The 19,749-nt window shown below is 44.2% G+C and overlaps 1 protein-coding gene across 1 annotated transcript in view; it reads right to left on the bottom strand.

Annotated features, from left to right (window-relative positions):
* The window catches only part of STK3 (serine/threonine kinase 3), a 968,587-nt gene that overhangs the window by 846,390 nt on the left and 102,448 nt on the right, over positions 1-19,749 (bottom strand). Inside the window, exon 3 of the mRNA XM_078686976.1 lies at positions 6,857-6,985. Within this exon, the coding sequence (XP_078543102.1) occupies positions 6,857-6,985 (129 nt within the window). The remainder of the gene's footprint in view (positions 1-6,856; positions 6,986-19,749) is intronic.

Raw genomic sequence — 19,749 nt, 5'->3', positions numbered from 1 at the left:
GCGGTGAGCGGCGGTCGATCCAGTTTTCCGCAGCAGAGCGCCTTATCTCCTCTTTCCCACTGCAGCTGCCAGAGATACATTTGTATCCTTCGCCCTGGCCGACTCCTTTAACTTTCCGTTCTCCGGAGCTGTGTGGGGGTCCATTCTGAGTCCAGCGTTCTGCGGTTGCTTTTGATGGCCTGCCCTTCTGCTGAGGGTATCTACAACGGCCGGCGCTGCACTGCCACTGGGTGAAGTGTCTGTGATGCCTTTGCAGACTTGCGACGTTTTGGACGCTCTGGCTGCCCTGCGAGCCGTTCTGTGCGATCATGCCCGGGACCTTGGGGGTCGATTGGAGGCCATTTTGACCACACTATCCTCTACTGCCCGAGATGGCGTCCTACTGCAGTGCGCTTCGCCACACCCCGGGTACGAGCATTGTGTGCTGCCTGTCCAGAGTTGCATGGAGGCGCTGGAGGTGCGGGGGCTGGCTGCCGCTGCGACCCTGTCTGCAGTTCCTGTTGATAGGTGTGGGACTCCCGGACGGATGCGGCGGCCGGGCGATCACCTCTGGGCGCCATGTCTTTCAACCACTTTGGATCCTGTCGGCGCCTCTTACCATGGAGTCCTGGGCTTGCTGCTTTTACTTCGACTGTTTAACTTTATAGGATGGCGGATGCGTGCTACCCTTCTTTATTCATCTGTTGGCTGTATGACTTTATTCTGGACGGACATTGGTGGACGGTACCTCGCTCTGTGGTGGGCCCTGCGGCTGTATACGTTGTTCCGGAAAGCTGTTTTTTCATTACACTTTGTTGGCCCGCTGGATCGAAAGGGACAAGGCTGAAAGGGCTTCTCTTTTTGCTTTCTATTGTTTGCGCTGCTGTTTCTGGGATGGGTGGCCGGGGGAGCTAGGAATTGGTTATGCTTTGCCTCGGGGTCGGGGGTGGGGAGGCTGGGAATATCCTGACTGATGTTTCAGACATATATTTATGGCCCTCCTCCGGTTTTATTTCTCTTGGGAGTAGGGGTTTGGGTTCCTTGGGGGGGTCATTGCTTATATCTTTATTTTTAAAAATGTGTTAACATAGCTTGCTTAGTGGGCGGGTCACTATGGTTTCGTGGGACTGTATTTCGGACGTATGTCTTCCTGTTGTTCTCCCTATAGCACGCTCATTTGAAGGCATTTGTCCTGCCCTGTGCTTGGTTGGGTTAACGGGGTTCTGTTGTGGGTCAGGTCTTATCCTTTCCGGGAGGGATTTTGCATCTGGTGTCCCTGTTCTTTCGCATTGTTTATTGATTCTCTGGATAGGTTGTTACCTCTAGTACATAGCTGTTGGATGCCTATTTATCCTGTTTCCATTTTCCACTTCTATCCTTGTTTGGGGGCGAATTGTTTGTTATATGGTTTGCTCCACGTGAGGCTTGCTTTATTGCATGTCACTAGATCCCTTTCCCTACAACATAGGCTGACCCTCTCACATCCTGCTATGCATGGACAGACTGATTTGTGGCGCCTATAGCGATATTCCGCTTGGGCGTGGCACTAACTGGTGCGTTATACAGTTCCGCGTTTGTGTGTCCTCTTGTGATAGCTCGCGTTGAAGTCCCGCCTGTTGCCGTCCCATTTGTGGATAATCCTTCGTATGGCTCCTCCTCTCGGCTGTTGGGTCTGACTATATGTCGCTTCAACGACTTTATATTGCCTCCTTTGTTACTCATTTTCCCCTACTCCACTTCTTGTACTTTTTCCTTTCTGTGGGGTCGTTTCTGGGCGACAGGCACGCTGTTAGTGGGTTGCCCGTAGCCATTACAGGGGTGCAGGGTGGAGGGTGTGGGGGGGTTTGTTGTTTTAGCTTGTTTCGTTTTATGGTCTCTATCGCTCTTTTCTGGCTTTGGGAGGGTTCTTTCCTCTTTCGTAGGGTTGGTTGTCTCTTGGTCTTGCACCTTGTCCTTCTTTGGACATCTCCAAAGCCCCGGTTTCCCACCTCCCTGGGGCGGGCACTTTGGGGTGATAATTGGGAACATTGATTATTGTATTGGGGCCTATTGTTTAGTATTACCAGCTTGGTTGCCTTGATTATTTAGTTCCTACACTCCTAGCCTGCCTCAAACTTCAACTGGGGTATGTCCCTTTTGTCTCTTTGTGTACTTAATGTGAGGTGCTGTGTCCTTGTTGTTGCAACCTCCCCCTCTTCTTCAATTTAAAAATGAAAACCTTCAATTTAGTGCTGCAGGCCTCGTAATTGCTTCTGTTATTTGTATCGTATCATGCTTGCCGAATGATCTGTTTTGCTCCTGTTTCTTCTTGACTGTTTTTGCGGCCGGCCATGATGGTTGTGGGCCGATGCATGTATCGCCTTAATTGTTGAATAAAGGTTTTTATAAAAAAAAAAAAAAAAAAAAAAAAAAAAATCCCAACACCTATGTGGAATTCCAAGTGATTTTATTTTCAAATGGAGGCTTGTGGCAGCACCCCATTTAGGGCTTGATTGAATTAAGGCACTACCAGTCCCATAATTCCGATATACCTATTCAGGACAGTAATGGAAGTAAATAAAAGGTCAACTATGGTGGTCATTTATTTGTCTCAAGACCGCCCATGAAGAAGGGAAACAGCCCGAAACCCGTCAGCGGTAAATGTGATGGAAGCGTGAGTGTAGGATTCCAGCAACTTTGTGCTGTGCCTCCACCCAAGGGGAAATATATATTTATATATTTCATCCCAAAGATACATAAAATGCACTTAAACCTCCTGGAAGACCGATCATTTTGGCACAGCAAAGCCTACTTGAAAACGCCTTCAAATACATTGACTATTTTTACAGGACTTTGTTCACCAGTTGCCTTCATATATAAGAGACACTAGTGATTCTATCTCAAAATTGAAATTATGTAGATGGAACAGGAACTACTTGTTATTGACGCTTGATGTAGTGTCCTTATATACTTGTATTAACCACAAAGACGAGATATGAGCAATTGCATACTATTTGGGAATGAACGAAATGGCTTTGCCCCAACACAACATGATGTTAGTAAATTTGATTATTTTTTGTCTGAATAACAATATATTTATGTTCGGCATAACCTATTATCAGCAGATGCGAGGAGTCGCGATGGGGGCCAGCTTCTCCCCCAGTTATGCCTGTTTGTTTATGGGCTGGTGGGAGGAGCTGGTCCTCAACAACACTCACAAGCACGTTATGGACACAAATGTAAAATTACTATATCGATATATCGATGATTTGTTCATTGTGTGTGAGGGCTCCCAAATTGAAGCTATAGACTTTGTTTCAGCTGTAAACAACAACATCAATCTGAGTTTCACGTCGACCATTAGTGACAAAAGTATTCACTTCCTGGATGTTGAGATATACCTTAAAGATAACAAATTGGAAACTAGGGTATGTATATAGGAAAGAAACAGCTGGAAGCGCAGTACTCCACTGTTTGAATTTCCACCCCAGACATCTGGTTGAAAGTATCCCCTACGGGGAAATGTTGCTCCTTAAAAGAATTTGCAGCAACCCCGCAGATCTGACAAAAGCCCAATTGGAAAGTAAGAAAACATTTCTATCCAGAGGGTACTCAAGAAAAACAGAAGAGGCTGCTATCAGTAAAACACAAAATCTAGATAGAGGTCAGTTACTAACCACCCTAAAAAAATAAAAATAAGCAACTAGTCCTAAACAAAATCCCATGGAACTCAGACTAATCGTAGCGTACAGTGCTCAAGAGAAATCAATTAAAAGAATCCTGCAACGCAACTGGCGAGTTGTGAAAAGTGACCCAGTCATAGGGGTCAAACTGTCTCCTAAACTAAGCATTACGTACAGAAGGGCCCCTTCGATGTATAACAGTTTGGTCACTAGCAGCCCAGAAACAGTTGGCCAACAAAAGTGGTGGGTGCAACCAAATGGATTCACCGAATGAAAGAATTGCAAAGCATGTCAATATGGCATGAATAAAAAAACATATCTTATGGCCTTCAGTGACAAAGAAATCAAAATTAATAAAACCCTTCACTGTAAAACCGACTATGCCATACACATTTTAGAATGCTCCTGTAATCTCAAGTACGTGGGAAGCACTAAACTCCCAATGAACAAAAGAATCCTGCAGCACATTAGAGTGATTATTAACTGTGACCCCACGTACCCAGTCGCTAGACACTTTCGGGAAGTGCATGAGAGCAACCTAAAGCACTTCTAGTACTATTAAATTGACTCCATACCCAACACTAAAAGGGGAGGAGACAGAGAAGGACTACTTAGAAAACTGGAGACTAGGTACATTCTTAACCTTGATAGCAAGAACCCAGGGGGTTTAAACAACACCGAGTACCTTTACACCTGCCTGCAATAAGACCTAGTTGCACTAATTTGCTAATTATGCACTGAAACTAAACATAATCTTTTTCTTTTCTTTTCTAACTGAGCTCCTAAATCTAAAATTAAAAGATTAGAAATCGGACATAAGACGACCCAGGAATAAATCAGCTATGGCATTAGACCGAACTAGATGGAAGCTGCCAAGCTAACCTTAACCACGAACAATAATGATTTTTAAATACACAACTTTTAATCCTTTTTAGCACCTTAACATGAGAGGTGTCAATGGGGTAACCTGAGGAAAGTTTACCACTCACTTGCACGAGCACTTTATAAAAAAAATAGACAGTTAGAATAAACTATTGGTGGGGGATCCCGCAACAAAACTGAGAGATGGAGAGAGTAGGAATTATGCATTTAGGCAAGGACACTCCATACACTGGGTACACATTAGGTAAATGGATGTATCCGTATCATACTTTTGTGGAAAATATGCATTTTAAATAATTAATATTTATTTATTAAATTATTTATTCTAAGATATGTATTTTTAGCGGTATTATTTTAATATTGTTGTATTACATTTTAATATGCAAGAATTATCTCAACATATAGACAAAAAAGTCACTTTTTACTTGAATATGAAATTTGGGTACCGCAAAACTTCCAATGTAAATGTGACTAACATCCAAAGTGTAAAGCTCTCTGTAAAATATGTCTTCCATGTCTATGAGTTACCACCAATCAAAGTACGCACTTGTCACTTTAAAAGGGTCATGAAAATGTAGAAGCGTTGTCATGTGATCAAGGTCCGGCTGGACCAAAACGCTTTATGGCCGACAAATAAATCATCTTTGAAGTACATACCTTACGGTCTGCATCTGCTTTGATGAAAAATGGAGTGGAAGTCAGGAGAAGTTTATCTGAATATATATTCAGATATATAGAAAACATTGTATCTACCTTGCACTGATATCACCACTGTGTCACGTTGTCTCAATTTATATTCACATAAGTCACCTTTGTGGATATAATTGTACATAACAGCCATATATGTCTGAACCTTGTTCAAATATAAAAAATATATAGTGATTGTTTACACTGTATGAGTACCTTTATTTAGGTTTATTAGGGGTTTTGTAGAACTGTTTAACTATCATTATGGATTAATGATTGACTGGTTTAAAATGTATTTCGGCATCACACACGAAGCAATTGTTTGACCCAATAGCATCCGCTGTAGATTACTTATTAATGCCCAGGTGCTGAGGGAAACCGGGCTACCCCATTACCACTAGTTTGGTATCTAGGATATGGGCTTAAAAAAACACCCATCTTTCTCATAGGTTCCTGTTGCTGTCCTTTAGAAATGCTATTCTTTTCATTGGTGAATAAACTTAGTAGTCTCTCTTTTTGGAAGTTTGTATCCTCCCATGAGGACTGACCCTCTTACATGTGTTCTTACCGTTCCAGTTATTAATACTTAGAGAGAAGTCTTTTTAGTTGGCCTGCCTGTTTGCTCGTTAACTGTTCTGTTTACTAGTGCAATGAAACTTCAGTTGTTTCACTTGCTTGCTGTCCCTTTATCTCCCCGTCCTCCACCTCACCCCCTCCACAACACTGCTTGCAGGCATCCACAACCCTTCTGAGGCCATTGCTGTTTTGGTAATTTTTTTGTTTTTGGTTACTTTACGCATAATTTGCAGTGCAGTGCCCAAGTTTAATATCCCTTTGCCTTCTAGCCCCACACCCCTGCGCGACACTGCTTGCCCGCCCCCGAGATCACTGCATTGAATTCTTATGTTATTTTACATTAAAGGCTTTTATTTAGAAAGTGCATCCAGCCATGGGCTCAGGGGAAATTAAAAAATCAGCCCATTATCACAGGATGTTGAGCCAACACAAGACTCAAACAAGTCGCTGCACCATATCCTTTGTCTAGCCATGTTGCTGGGTGCAGTACCTATGAGGCCAAAAGAGGTCCCAAGAGACACCTGATGATAGCTTGTGGTCCTGCACCCTCACAACAGTGCTTGATTAAACAAGGAGCCAGAACTGCCATTTTCACTCCCAGTGCTACGGCACCATTGCAGGTGTACCACAGAAAAAGACACACAAATGAGTTATTTATTCTTTTTTAAGGTGGGGAGGGCATATCTATTGCACAGGAAAAAAACACTGGCATTTATAATGCTAATAGCTCCAACTCCACCAAATGCGAGACCTATTGCATTTCCAATGCTTGTTTATAGTATCTGCATTTACAACTAGAACTGAAGAAAAAAAAAGAGAAAGTGGGTTCAAATCTCAAAAGTGGGACAATACAGAAAATATAATAGTCTTGCAGGTAGATCAATTTGGTAAGAGGATTTTACAGACAATCATTGTTTGAAGCCAATCAATTAATTAGAAACAAGATTTTGCAAATTAGCAGTATTTCCATGTAAACAAAGAGCAAGCATGCATAGTGTGGCAATACTTCAGTGACATGTTCCCTTAGAACGCATCTGTAGCTAAAAACAAATGTTTCTATATTGACATACCTGTCACATTGCTGCATTATAGAGATCTCTTTAATGATTTCCTGAAGGTCCGATTCAACAGGAACTTGTTTGATTGCTACCACTTGGCCAGATTCCTTATGTATCGCTTTGAACACACTGCCATAGGACCTAAAATAGAACAAGGGCAATCAATTTTTACTTTATTACAAATGTAAAAAAATGTGCACCAAAATGCCAGAAAGCAAAAATAACGATTTACATCCAGTCAATAAGACTTACATTAAATACAAGACAAACTACCTCAAGTGCTGATGTTTTTTCAACTAGTGCATATATGGAAAGAGAAGGACACAGAGGCGGGAAAAGGAGTAGTAAAGATCAAAGAAAAAATACATAGAGGAAAGGTGTTAAGGAAGATTCTGAAAATAAATATAGCCAGACTCTAACCTTGCGGTGATGGTCCGACCACCGTGGGAGGACAAGTCTTTGGGAATTACCAAAACTAAGGTCAACATGAACAAGATACCCCAAACCAGTGTGATAATGCAAATACCTGGTGAGGAGGAGCAGCAACTACCACCTGAACACATGCAGATAGCACGTTTGAACCATATTCCCACTTAGGAGCAAATTTTCTCTGTCTGGAATTTAACTATTGCCAAAGCAGAATTACTGATTGGCTCTTCTACCCTTCCACCTATCTGCATCTCTCCCCGGTACCAACGTCCCTGCTGCCTTGTCAAAGCCTACTATCTTACCTCAAATTACATATGTCAAAAAAGCTACATCTGTTGTGTCTCGTGAACAGCTTATAAGAATTTATGCATTAGACTACAAGCTTTCCTTTTTTTCCTAATTTATGGCGAAATGTGCATTATAGAAAACATTAACAGAAGAAAAATAAATTGCAGGGACTCGTAGGGGCGCTAGGTGGCGCACAAGCAAAATGGCCACACTGGAGTGAGGCTCCTGAAACTCGGACATTAAATCTGGACATTTATCCTGCTCAGACGACTTGAACGCAGTAATTTGAAGTAGGGCCAAGCGGAGGAATACCAGACCGCCCAGGAGATCTCTTCGTTGGAGCGTAAACAATCAGGCACCGCCAGGAACAAAATCGCCCAAAGTTGAAGTCCAGACGTGTAGCGTCTCGACGCTGGGACTGACTACGGCAAGAGCTCTTACCTGACTCCGAGGACGCACATGTGGGGTCAAGGCCGCAGAACGGACCTCCAAAGGCGGTGGTAGTACATGCCGGATATCATCGGTGAAAACTGACTGGAGACCACCCCCTGCAGATTGAGGTAGGCTGGGGTAAAACAAATGGTCTAATTAGCTACGCATCACACCATTGCGGGCCCATGTGAAACGGTGGCAGGAAAGGCTGCATGGCGGCTAGACCCCCAGCAGAGCTGTCCAGGCCGGTGTGTTCGTAGGACGAGGAGGCTGAAAGATACTTCTGTGCAGCGCGAGAGAAGTCTGGCACCGGGCCTTCCATCACAGAGAGGAATTAGTGCTTGGCTGAAATCCATGAACAATCACTCACAATAGACAGAGGCAGAGCAGTAACCCGCACCGGATAGCGCCGCGCCACTAGACATAGGCACCACTGAAACAAGTCACTACAGACGGAGGCAAACCTAAGCACTTTTATACAAGCTACAGGAATGTATGTGATTCGAGCAGAACTCCAAAGAAGAAAGAAGCGCTACTACCACAACCACATCACTGCCCCCAACTCTGTATAGACAGACAGATGTCCCTGAATCAAGAAAAGGCAATATAGAGGTACATAAAAAGGGACCTGGATCACCACCATTGAGACGTTCTTGACCCCACACAGCCACATAGAGGGAAGGGGACAATGTAATAGGGGTCTTTCACATAGCAACTTACAGAAGAGTAAACAGCCTGAGAGAGTCCTCTTTACAATACACAGCGTACAGCTGTGCCAGACGCTATCATCACCATGGGAAAGACGGATGGGAAACATACAAAGGTGACATTTGAAACTAAGAAAATTAATCGACTGCAACAGGATGAATCTGAGCATGGGAATGAGGAGCAATCACAGGATACATCGCAAACTGCAGGAGATGATATTAAAGGACTCTTGCTGGCAATGAAAAGTAGCCTCGCCTCTTTTGAAAGTAAGATGGACTCTATAACTACTAGAATGGATGCATAGTTCACAAGCTGGACAACCATGATGAGCACATCAAAGAGACAGAGAGGCAAATTTCTGATGCAGAGGATAATATGGCAACACTGCAGAAGCAAGTGGCACAGATGGACAAGCTCCTAAAAGTCATCGCCGATAAAAATGAGGATTTAGAAGCACGCAGCAGAAGGAACAATATACACATTATTGGTATACCGGAAAGCACCCACACAGGGCGAATGGAGGAGTATATTGAACGTCTGTTGTGTGGTGCAATTGGAGCGGAGTCCTTCGCCTCTCAACTAGTAGTAGAGAGAGCTCATCATTCTCTGGGCCCAAGACCACCTCCAGGGAGCCCGCCCCACCCGATAATCGCGAGGCTACTTAATTACCACAATAGAGATATTGCTCTGAGAATGGCACGCGGAAAAAAAAAACCTCATTTGATGGAAACAAGTTCACCATTTATCCTGACTTTACAACCACAGTGCAAGAAGCGAGAGGAAAGTTAATTCCATCGAAAGGTAAACTGTGACAGGCACAATCCAGCACGGTTGCGTGTTACTTATCAAGGCAAGCAATACTTTTTCACTATTGGGCAACAAGTGGAAAACTTCTTGAAAGGAGTCAAACGTCGAGACACTCTGCGTGCCACCCAGGAACATGGGTCGAAGCCTGTATCTCTAACGGCGGAGCAAAAACAGATAAAGCATAAGATATTACATATCTTCCTTTCTCCTAACAAACAAAATTACAAGGAAAAAAAAAGTTTACATTTAAACTATCTCTGGCGGGTTTAACAATCAACCTGGAACTCAGTCTAACATCAACTTGGACAACATGAGAAGGGCCAGTGGTCCGACCAAATGGAACAGAATCTTTGGTACGGACGTTCACCACCCTGTTGAGATTCCACCAATGACCTCCCATGACTTTAACAACATTACCACCAATTTTGACCACCTTGGCCGGCTCACTAAATTTACTGTCACCTTTTTTCGTATGGACCGGAGATTTTATTTTGATCATGTCTCCAACTTCAAGTGGAAAAACTTTTACAACCCTTTTTGTATCATACCACACGGTTTGTTTGATTTGAGAACAAGACATATTTTCCTGAACTGTGGACATCAATTTTGAAACATCAGATTCAGACTTCACCCTTTTAGCTATCCAACCAGGTCTGAAGCTGGTATTGGCCTTTCTCCCTCTTACCAACTCAAACGGAAAAATCTTCATGGAAGAATGAGGGGTTGTCCTGTAGAACCATACCATACTGTCAAGAGCCTTTTGAACATCATGGTTCCCTGCTTTTGTCCACCCGACACACTCCCCCACCACCAGATTCATCCTTTCTATAAGACCATTTGTCTAGGGATGATATAAAGAACTTTTCTTATGTTCAACTCCAGTGTAGTGAAATAACAGGCACCTTTAGTGGAAGAAAGTCCTAACCACAGGGAACTTCCTTTTGTTAGGGGATATCAACTATCATCTGGACCAAACTCTTGACCCCTACACAGCAGACCTAATCACAAGCTTCGAGGCCTTACAGCTACGCTTACTTCCCACAGGTCCAACGCATATTGCTGGACATGCACTAGATCTCATATGCACTAACTCCCCAAAAGTTGAGATCAAGCAGATCGATCCAATCCTTTGGACTGATCATTTTCTCATAAAATTTGACATCGCTGGCCCCCAGGTCAAACTCCGAAATACTACCCAAGTAAATCTAAGTAGACCATGGAACAAGATCACCTCAGACTCCTTCGCTGCGCATTTCTCTCCTCCAGCTATCACTTATAAAACTGACCCTAACACAGCAGCCAAGGAGCTAGAATCCGCAATCGCCTCGGCGTTAGATAACATTGCCCCGGCATAGGCTTCTAAGCCCCCAACTAAAAACTCACCCTGGTTTACGCCGGGCCTGGAGCTAGTCAAACACTCGGTCAGGGTAGTAGAAAGGAAATGGAGACAAACAAAAGATCCAAAAGATAGGGAACAAAACAAGGCAACACACAGGCAGTATATGAAAGGGATTGCCGAGGCTAAAAAAGTTTACCTCGGCAATAGGATAACACAGGCAGCTAACTCACAGAAAGAGCTGTATAGCATAGCCAAAGAATTCACTAATCCTTCTGCCAACCAACAGCCACTCAACGAATCTAAAGAATGGGTGGATTCTGTGGCCCTGTACTTTCATGATAAAATCAATGAGATCCTCAAGCTCTTCCCTTAGCAGCCTCCTGTAAGCCAGGCCATAGGCTCCCCGAATAACAGCCGTAGGAACCCCACCAATCGCATTGTCACCCTAAGGGAATTCTCACCGTGCTCAGAAACAGAGGTTGAGGTAACCCTGCGCAAAATGAAGTCTGGAGCCCCTAGAGACCCTGCTTCCCCACACATCTTATCTAAAATAGCTCCTGTCCTGATCCCTGCTCTCACTAAAACCCTGAATCAGTCCCTACTACATTCCTCGGTTCCATCTCACTGGAAGGAGGCAGTAATAAGACCTATTCTGAAAAATCCCTCGGCTGATCCTGAATCACTCCCTAATTATCGGCCTATCTCCCTTCTCCCCCTATTTGGAAAGATTATGGAGTCCTTAATTAATAAACAACTCATAAGCCATCTGGAAACCAATAAGCTCCTGGACCCATCCCAGTCGGGCTTCAGGGCATCGCATAGCACTGAAACTGCCCTGTTGGAAATTGTTGATAATATACGAATAAGAATGACTCTGGACTCCAGCCAGTCTGCCATACTTGTCCTCCTCGACCTATCTGCGGCCTTCGACACCATCTCACATCGCATTCTTTTAGAGCGTCTTGCTGAGGTTGGTGTCGAAGGCTCCGCACTACACTGGATAAAGAGCTATCTGACCAACAGGCGGTCCAAGGTCCAAGTTGGAGTTCACGCCTCCAACTTCCATGACAACGACAAGGGTGTCCCCCAGGGGGCAATATTGAGCCCCACGCTCTTTAACTTTTATGTGTCCCCCCCTTGCAATGGCCATTCGAGCGCACGGTTTTGGGACCGTGTCTTACGCAGATGACACTCAAATACTGGTCACAATAAACCACAACCCAGATGAAATCAAACTGAGGTTTAAAGAGTGCATGGTATCTATTCATTACACAGCACTAAGACAGGGGTATTAGGCTAAGCGATCTGCACTATTATCCTATATATTGTGGTTCAGTGAATTTGTTGTGGGTGCTATTAACCTGAAGTCATATACCCCTAGACTCCCAATGATTCAAAACAGCACAATGGTACAGCACTCCACATGGTGTATCTTTTACAGTAACATTAAATATATTCTTCAAAAAACATTTCAGTAGGACTTGAGGTTCTTTTTTTCTTTGCTTTTATTAACAATCTTCCAGTTTAAAAAGAAACGTAGCCAACGCGTTTCGTCCGTAGGACTTCTTCAGGGCGGGAGGTTTTTCTACGTATTTCAAAGTTGTCACATAGAGATTGTTATGAGGCAATTGCTATCACGGCTTTGGATTATCAGTAACAGCCTTTGCGAGGAAGGATGGCAGTCAAATCCTTCTATGTGTGCTGAGCTCAGGTAATTGAGGACGTGTCTATTTACTGTTCACACCTCATCATTTCTTGCGAGGAAGGATGGCAGTCAAATCCTTCTATGTATGCTGAGCTCGGGTAATTGAGGACGTATCTATTCACTGTCCACACCCCATCATTTTTCGGTTAAGCGCTGCGTCTGCCGTCTCTCTCGATCCAAGGTTCAGGAACCTTGGATCGAGAGAGACGGCAGACGCAGCGCTTAACCGAAAAATGATGGGGTGTGAACAGTAAATAGACACGTCCTCAATTACCTGAGCTCAGCACACATAGAAGGATTTGACTGCCATCCTTCCTCGCAAAGGCTGTTACTGATAATCCAAAGCCGTGATAGCAATTGCCTCATAACAATCTCTATGTGACAACTTTGAAATACGTAGAAAAACCTCCCGCCCTGAAGAAGTCCTACGGACGAAACGCGTTGGCTACGTTTCTTTTTAAACTGGAAGATTGTTAATGGTATCTATTCATGATTGGATGACCCGGAACTTTTTAATGATGAACGCGGGTAAGACGGAGGTCTTGCTATTTGGAATAGCCGATAAAATATGGTCAGAAGACTGGTGGCCAGCCTCCCTTGGTCCATGCCCCTCGCCTAAACCCTCTGTCAGGAACCTTGGGGTAATAATCGATAATAAGCTATCCATGTCTGACCATATAAGTAAAGTAGTGCGAACTGGTTTTGGCCTTACGCGTAATCTGAGGAAAATCTTTAAATGGATACCCCTCTCAGCTCCCATGCCCCTAGTACAAGGACTCATTATCAGCAGGATTGATTATGGAAACGCACTTCTGTCCTCAATAAATATCACTCTCCTGGCTCGCCTACAGGTCCTCCAGAACACCGCTGCAAGGCTGGTGCTGGACATGCCGTCCCGCACCCCATCACTGCCTTGTTTAAAGACCTTGCACTGGCTTCCAATACAAAAGTGTATTAAGTTCAAACTATGTTGCCTGGTCCATAAATCCATCAATGGACACGGTCCAGCATACTTAGAACGCAAGCTAAAGGCCCACAAACCAGCAAGAACGCTTAGATCTTCTGGCAAATCTTTTCTCACCATCCCGAGGGTACGCACAGCCAGAAATGGCGACAGGGCATTTAGCAAGACAGCCCCTGAAACCTGGAATTCTCTTCCCCTCTAGATAAGGACAGAGTCCGATTACCTTAGGTTTCGTAGACAACTAAAAACCTGGCTTTTTTAGCCCTGCCTATCTGCTATGTGGGTCTCTAGCTGGGAGCTTTTTCTTTCCGCAAGCGCTCTGAGACCTTCGGGTGATTTATGCGCTATACAAATGCAAAAAAAAAAAAAAAGCAAATCACTTATCTTGGCAAACGGATGAGAGTCCAACCAGATTTCCTTGTTTAAGGATATCAAATCCACACAGACCAGAATATCCCATCCCCTTTTCCTGGCCACAACCAAAGGAGAAAGCCACAGACTCTGTTGTTGCCTAGTCGTGCCTAGCCGCGCCTGCCCGTTCACACAGCTGCAGCTAGACAGAAGAATCGAGCGCCGAGCACAGAGCGGATCCGGTGGTGTGCCGCGAACACCACAACGCAGAGGACGAGGAGGACTCTGAAAACGGGTAGCTTACACCCGAGGAAAACCGCGAGACTCCCCGACACCCTCTCCAGCCCCTGAGCAACGTGAAACGCATAGGTCAAGAAGTGCGGAGCGTGGGGCGGTGTAGGACCGGAGGCTCGTAGAACGCCGCAGAACAACGCAGAACTCCGGTCACAAGCCGGTAAATGTGAAGATGCCGGCTTTTGGTAACCAGTGACCGCGAACCAACCAGACACCCCTCAGCCGTGCAGAACGCGCAGGATTAGGAGCGCGAGCTGCCGGTTTATAAAGGCACCAACTGCCCCTCAAACCCCCTCCCCTGTAGAAGTAAAACAGAGGGGGAAAATCGGCGCTGCCAGGAATCTGCAGAGGCACACCGACTGTGGGACAGAAATGGGGGGGGGTCTGGCAGAGTCTGGAATACTCGGTAGAATCGGCCAACGGTCCGAAAGTAAGCCAATACCTGAGGCACCTGAATGAGCAAGGAGCCAAGAAGCGAAGGTGTGACCCTAGTATCCCGGCTACAAAACTCCATAGTACAAGAAGTGCAAGCATAGGAAAAAGCCGGGGAGGCATCATGAAAGAGAACAACAAGTGCGGCAAGGCAGGCAGGCTGGCGGCTCCAAGGCACAACAGAGGTAAGTGAAAGAATCTATGTAATTGTAAAAATAGAAAGTTAATTTTAACCAAAAATAGAGAAACTAACAACAGCAGAACTACAGATTAGGCACCAAAGACCTAAGAAATGGCACCGAAAGGAGGACAAAAATCGCGCACAGTGGATGACCCAGAGAAGAGTAAATTAATGGAGGGCTCAATCTCTCTGGAAGAGAGCCAGGAAAGCCAGGCATCCCCTATGGACAACAGCAAGGGGAGACGTAAGAAAAGAAAAGTCAAAAGAGCAACTAAAAACGCCCAGCAGGCGAAAAGGGGATGTACTCAAACAACTTCTAAACAGAAAGAAAACACGGCAGCGTCCAAATCAATAAAGGACTTTGTAGGAAAACACTACAAATTGATAGATCCAGTGATATATCTGGAACACGATGGAGAAGTGGAGGTAGATGGTGGGGAGGGCGGAGAAAAGTCAGGTACAGCAGCTGCGAACCAGATATGTATAGATATGGGAGAACACCACGAAGAAGAAGCCCTCGACATAGAGGAGGGAAAGGAGAACCCCATATCGGTAAACCTGACGCTCCTGAGCCAAAATCTTCACATAACAGCGCCTCGTCTATCCTCATCCCCAAATATGTTCTCATTACAATCATCAGGAAATGAAGGGCAAAGGGGAAACGAAAGTCAGAGCCAGAGCTACGTCTGGGGAGGCGCGCCTGATCAACTCTTGCAGCACCACAAAACGCAAAAATCTCAATTGCAGCAAGGTGGTACAAGTACTGGTCACCAGGTAAACCCAGATAGAAACAACACCCAGGATTCGGAGCTCTCTGTAACACCCACATCATCCTTGGTGGACCTAATACTGATGTTTCAGAAGGTATTACAAGGAATCCTAGAAGTAACTCTTTCAAACAACGGAGTGATGAAAGCTCAGAAACAATATCTAAAAAAGATTGAAGAGGAACTAGTGGAGATAAAGAGCCAAATGCCAAATATGTTAAGGCCAATAGTTACTGTACCACCCATTGAGGAAAGTCTCGAGAATGAACCGGTAGAGGCAATCATGGTAAACCTTGCAAGGACCCCTCACCCCACAGATCAATCTAGAACAAATGAACCCGTTGAGACATTAGATAACGTATACATTTCGAGACGACCAATGCTGATAAAAAGGCGCGGGGGTATGCAACGGCCCCAGCTAGGAATAGGGTTGGAAAGAAACAAGAACCAAACCCATCAGGAAAGAGAAAAGGGAAGGAAACTGTGGGGGGGGTACAGCCAGGATTAAATGCTTCAGCCCCGATCTACATACCAAACAGACACTTGCAATCGGAGGATAAAACAACAAAGCCCCCGATAGAACCAAGGAAAAATCAGAGAAGTAAGGAAGCAAAGGAGAAACCCATAACTATCCGTACCGTGAAGCAGAAAGTAAGGATAGCATCAGAACAATCCAATGGCCATAGTGCAGATAGCCCACAAGAACAGGTACTACCTGGTGCGAGAAGTAAAGGGTGGCAGCTAAGGAGAACAAATGTTAGACATCAAAACCATGAAATCCAAATGAAAGCACAAGAGAGGGATAATAACAAATGGTTATATTTGGATCAGATACCGGTAGAGAAAAGGGGAAAGTCGGAAAGAAAAACGAACCCCCTAACTAGGGCACAGATCTTGACTGCATTCGCCAAATGTTGTAGCCTTAGTGGGATCTGCACAAATGACCTTCGGCAAGTTGGTTTCGTAGAGAATAGGAATGGAAAGGAAATAACAAAAGTGTCACTTCACTCAGACCTGGTAAAAAGGGCAATTCTGAAAGCCACAAATGAGATAAACCAACAGGGAATAAGGATAATTCCAGAGAGAGAAATAAAAACCCCTACAGACAATACCTTTTTAAAACACCATGCCGGCCTACTGAAGAGAAAAGTGAATTTATATAGAGAAAAAGAAGGAAACCGTAGTTGCCTAAATATAGTAATAGATAACACAGGAAACGAAGCCTCATGGGACAATTGGTCTTTATGCAGTAGCCCCGTGGGAGATCCGAATGAAAGCTATACGGAGGATGAGGTAGAAGAAGGTGGTCTGAGTGAGGTAGAATAGGACGGGGGTGCCGCAAAATCTAGGTCTCATAACTTGGAATGTGAATGGGCTAGGCAATGAGCTAAAACGAGAATATATAAAGGAAATAATAAATAAAGTGGACATTGCCTGCCTACAAGAGACCTGGACATGCGACGAAACCCTAATCGTCGAGGGATACCTACAGCTAAATCGCCCAGCCACGATGAAAAGCTTCGGCCGCCCCTCGGGGGGATTGATGACACTGGTTTCAACAAAAGTGATGAGAGAAGTAACACCGTTGAAAATGAAATGTAAATGGGTTCAATCATGTAGAATAGAACTACTGACAGTGGAATTGAAATACAAAATGCTGTCTGTGATGAATGTATACATGCAGTGGGATAATAGAGCAGAGTATGAAAAGGAGATGAGGCTTTTTAAAGAGGATGTTGACCGCATACAAGAAAAATATACATCGGATATATTAATAATAATGGGGGATTTTAACCACAAACTAAATCCTAAGAAGGCTGACCAATGGAATAGAGAACTGTTAGAGGTGTATGGAATAAACCCTGCTAGCTTCCCAATTGGGGAGATCTCGAAACAGGAATCAGAACTAGTACACGCCCTAGGAGGTAGGGGTCTCCAATATCTGAATAGTAGAATAAAGACAGATTGCCCAGCAGGGAAGACCTTTAAATTAGGCTTACAGAATTGCCCAATCGATTATATGTTTATACAAGCCTGGAATTTCCCCCAAGTACGGGAGTTTAGGATAGAACAAAAAGAGGTGAGTGACCATAACCTTCTTCACCTAACAATATCTGGGGGAAGGAAATTGCATAGAGACACAGTGATCCCCCAGGAGGTCGAGTACCCAAAACGGGTGACGACACGACTTACGGAGGAATATCTGGAAAAACTGAAGGCCATGCAAATTAAATTGAACCTGAAAATTTAGAGAAGAAAAATTTAGAATGGTTCATAGAAAAGTTAGAAGAAGTGGTCCAGTGCCTAAGAATAGAATTAAAAAGGGACAAACATAATAGGGTAAAACCGCCAAACCGAGTTAAAGGGTTTTCTGTGGAGTGCCAATCTAAAAAAAGGGAGATACGGGCAGCACAAAGAAGGCAAAAAAAGAACTTCACACAAGAGAGACAGGTACACATAGACAAGCTGAAAAAAGAATTTAGAAAAATGGTAAATGATGCAAAAAGGGCATACAAAGAGAAATGCTGGCTAAACCTGTTAGAAGCAATCGAGGAAAAAAACCTAAGACAATTTTGGAAATTGGTAAAGGCAGCAACAGGACCAACAGACGGAGAACTAAAATGCGTAGTGAGTGAGGCAGCATGGGAGGAGTATATAAGGGAACTGTACGGGGTAAGAACTCCAAGAAATCATGTAGAGACCAAAAAATGGCAAGAAATATCAGAAGATTTAAAATCTAAATTTAATGAAAAGCAAGTAGAGCTTACAATAAGAGAACTGAAGTTAACCCGCGCGACAGGACCCGACAATCTTCCTGCAATAATATTGAAGTCGGAAGTAAAATGGTGGGCAAGATTTCTGGCCCAGTTGTTCCATATAATATTAAAAGAAGGCATAATGCCACCTACTTGGAAGGGCGCTATAATTAGGCCAATCCACAAGAAAGGGAGCATGGAGGCACCACAAAATTACCGGCTAATTAACCTCCTTGATATAGGAGAGAAAGTCTTTTCAAAAATTGTATTGAACCAACTGAACGCATGGGTAAAAGAGTTCCAAATTGTACCCATAGAACAGGGAGGATTTAGAGAGGGGCACTCCACAATAGACCATGGATTTGCATTATGGCCTATGGCAAAGAAATCGACGGAACAAAATGACAAGCTATGCTGTTGTTTCGTCGATTTCCGAGCAGCCTTCGATTCAGTCGATCCGGTCTGTCTATGGGAAACTCTAACGAAGGTAAATATTCCCAAAGACTTATTGACCATAATAAAGGAACTGCACAGAGGAAACTGGGCGCCAGTCATCAGGGATACCGCGGGATCACTGACCCAAAAAATACCCATTGCCAATGGTTTAAGACAGGGGTGTGTGCTGGCCCCACAGCTATTTTCCATATTCCTGTCAGACCTTCCGGCCCACCTAGAGGTTGAGGGTAGTGCAAGCCCCAAAATGGATGGAAACAAGGTTCCCTGCTTACTCTACGCAGACGATCTGGTAATAGTAGACCAGACCGAGAGAGGCCTTCAAAGAAAGCTCAACGCTTTCAATACATATTGTGCTAGCAAACTCCTAACAATCAACCGAGACAAAACAAAAACCCTATGCTTTGGGAAAAAGACAAGCAGTTTTAGTTGGTATCTAGGTGAGCTCAAACTGGAGACAGTTAACGAGTATCGATACCTAGGTATTTGGTTCGATAAGACATTAAATTGGAGCACCCATCTGGAAACACAAAAAACAAAAGCACACACCTCTATATGTGGTCTAAAAATGTTCAATAGGGATTATGGAGAGATGGCACACCGACCAATGCTAAGAGCTTTTGAGGCAATGATCCCCCCCCCCCCCCCCCAAGTCCTGTTTGGTGCAGAAATCCTTTATTTGAGCGGTAAGGGAGCCTGGGACTTGGTGGAGGGGAAATGCCTAAAAAGCCTCTTATCTCTCCCACAATCTTCTATGGTCCAAACCATAAGAACAGAAATAGGCACAAAGGCTTGGGAGATACAAACACAGATGGCAATAATCAGACTTTGGAAAAGACTTGAAGATCCAGAAGGGCAAAAAGTAGCACATTGGTGTAGGAAAGAAATACAAAACAGTGATCTGAAATGGGCAAAGGCCTGCAGGGAAAGATTGGTGCAAATCTGTAAAAGGTTAAAGGTAGATGTGGCCCAGGAAACATATCAAGTTCTTTGTACCAA

Source organism: Lissotriton helveticus, chromosome 4_1 (assembly GCF_964261635.1).
Source record: "Lissotriton helveticus chromosome 4_1, aLisHel1.1, whole genome shotgun sequence".
NCBI lineage: Eukaryota > Metazoa > Chordata > Amphibia > Caudata > Salamandridae > Lissotriton > Lissotriton helveticus.
The sequence above is the reverse complement of the archived record's forward strand: the minus strand, read 5'-3'. Positions and strand labels throughout refer to the sequence as shown.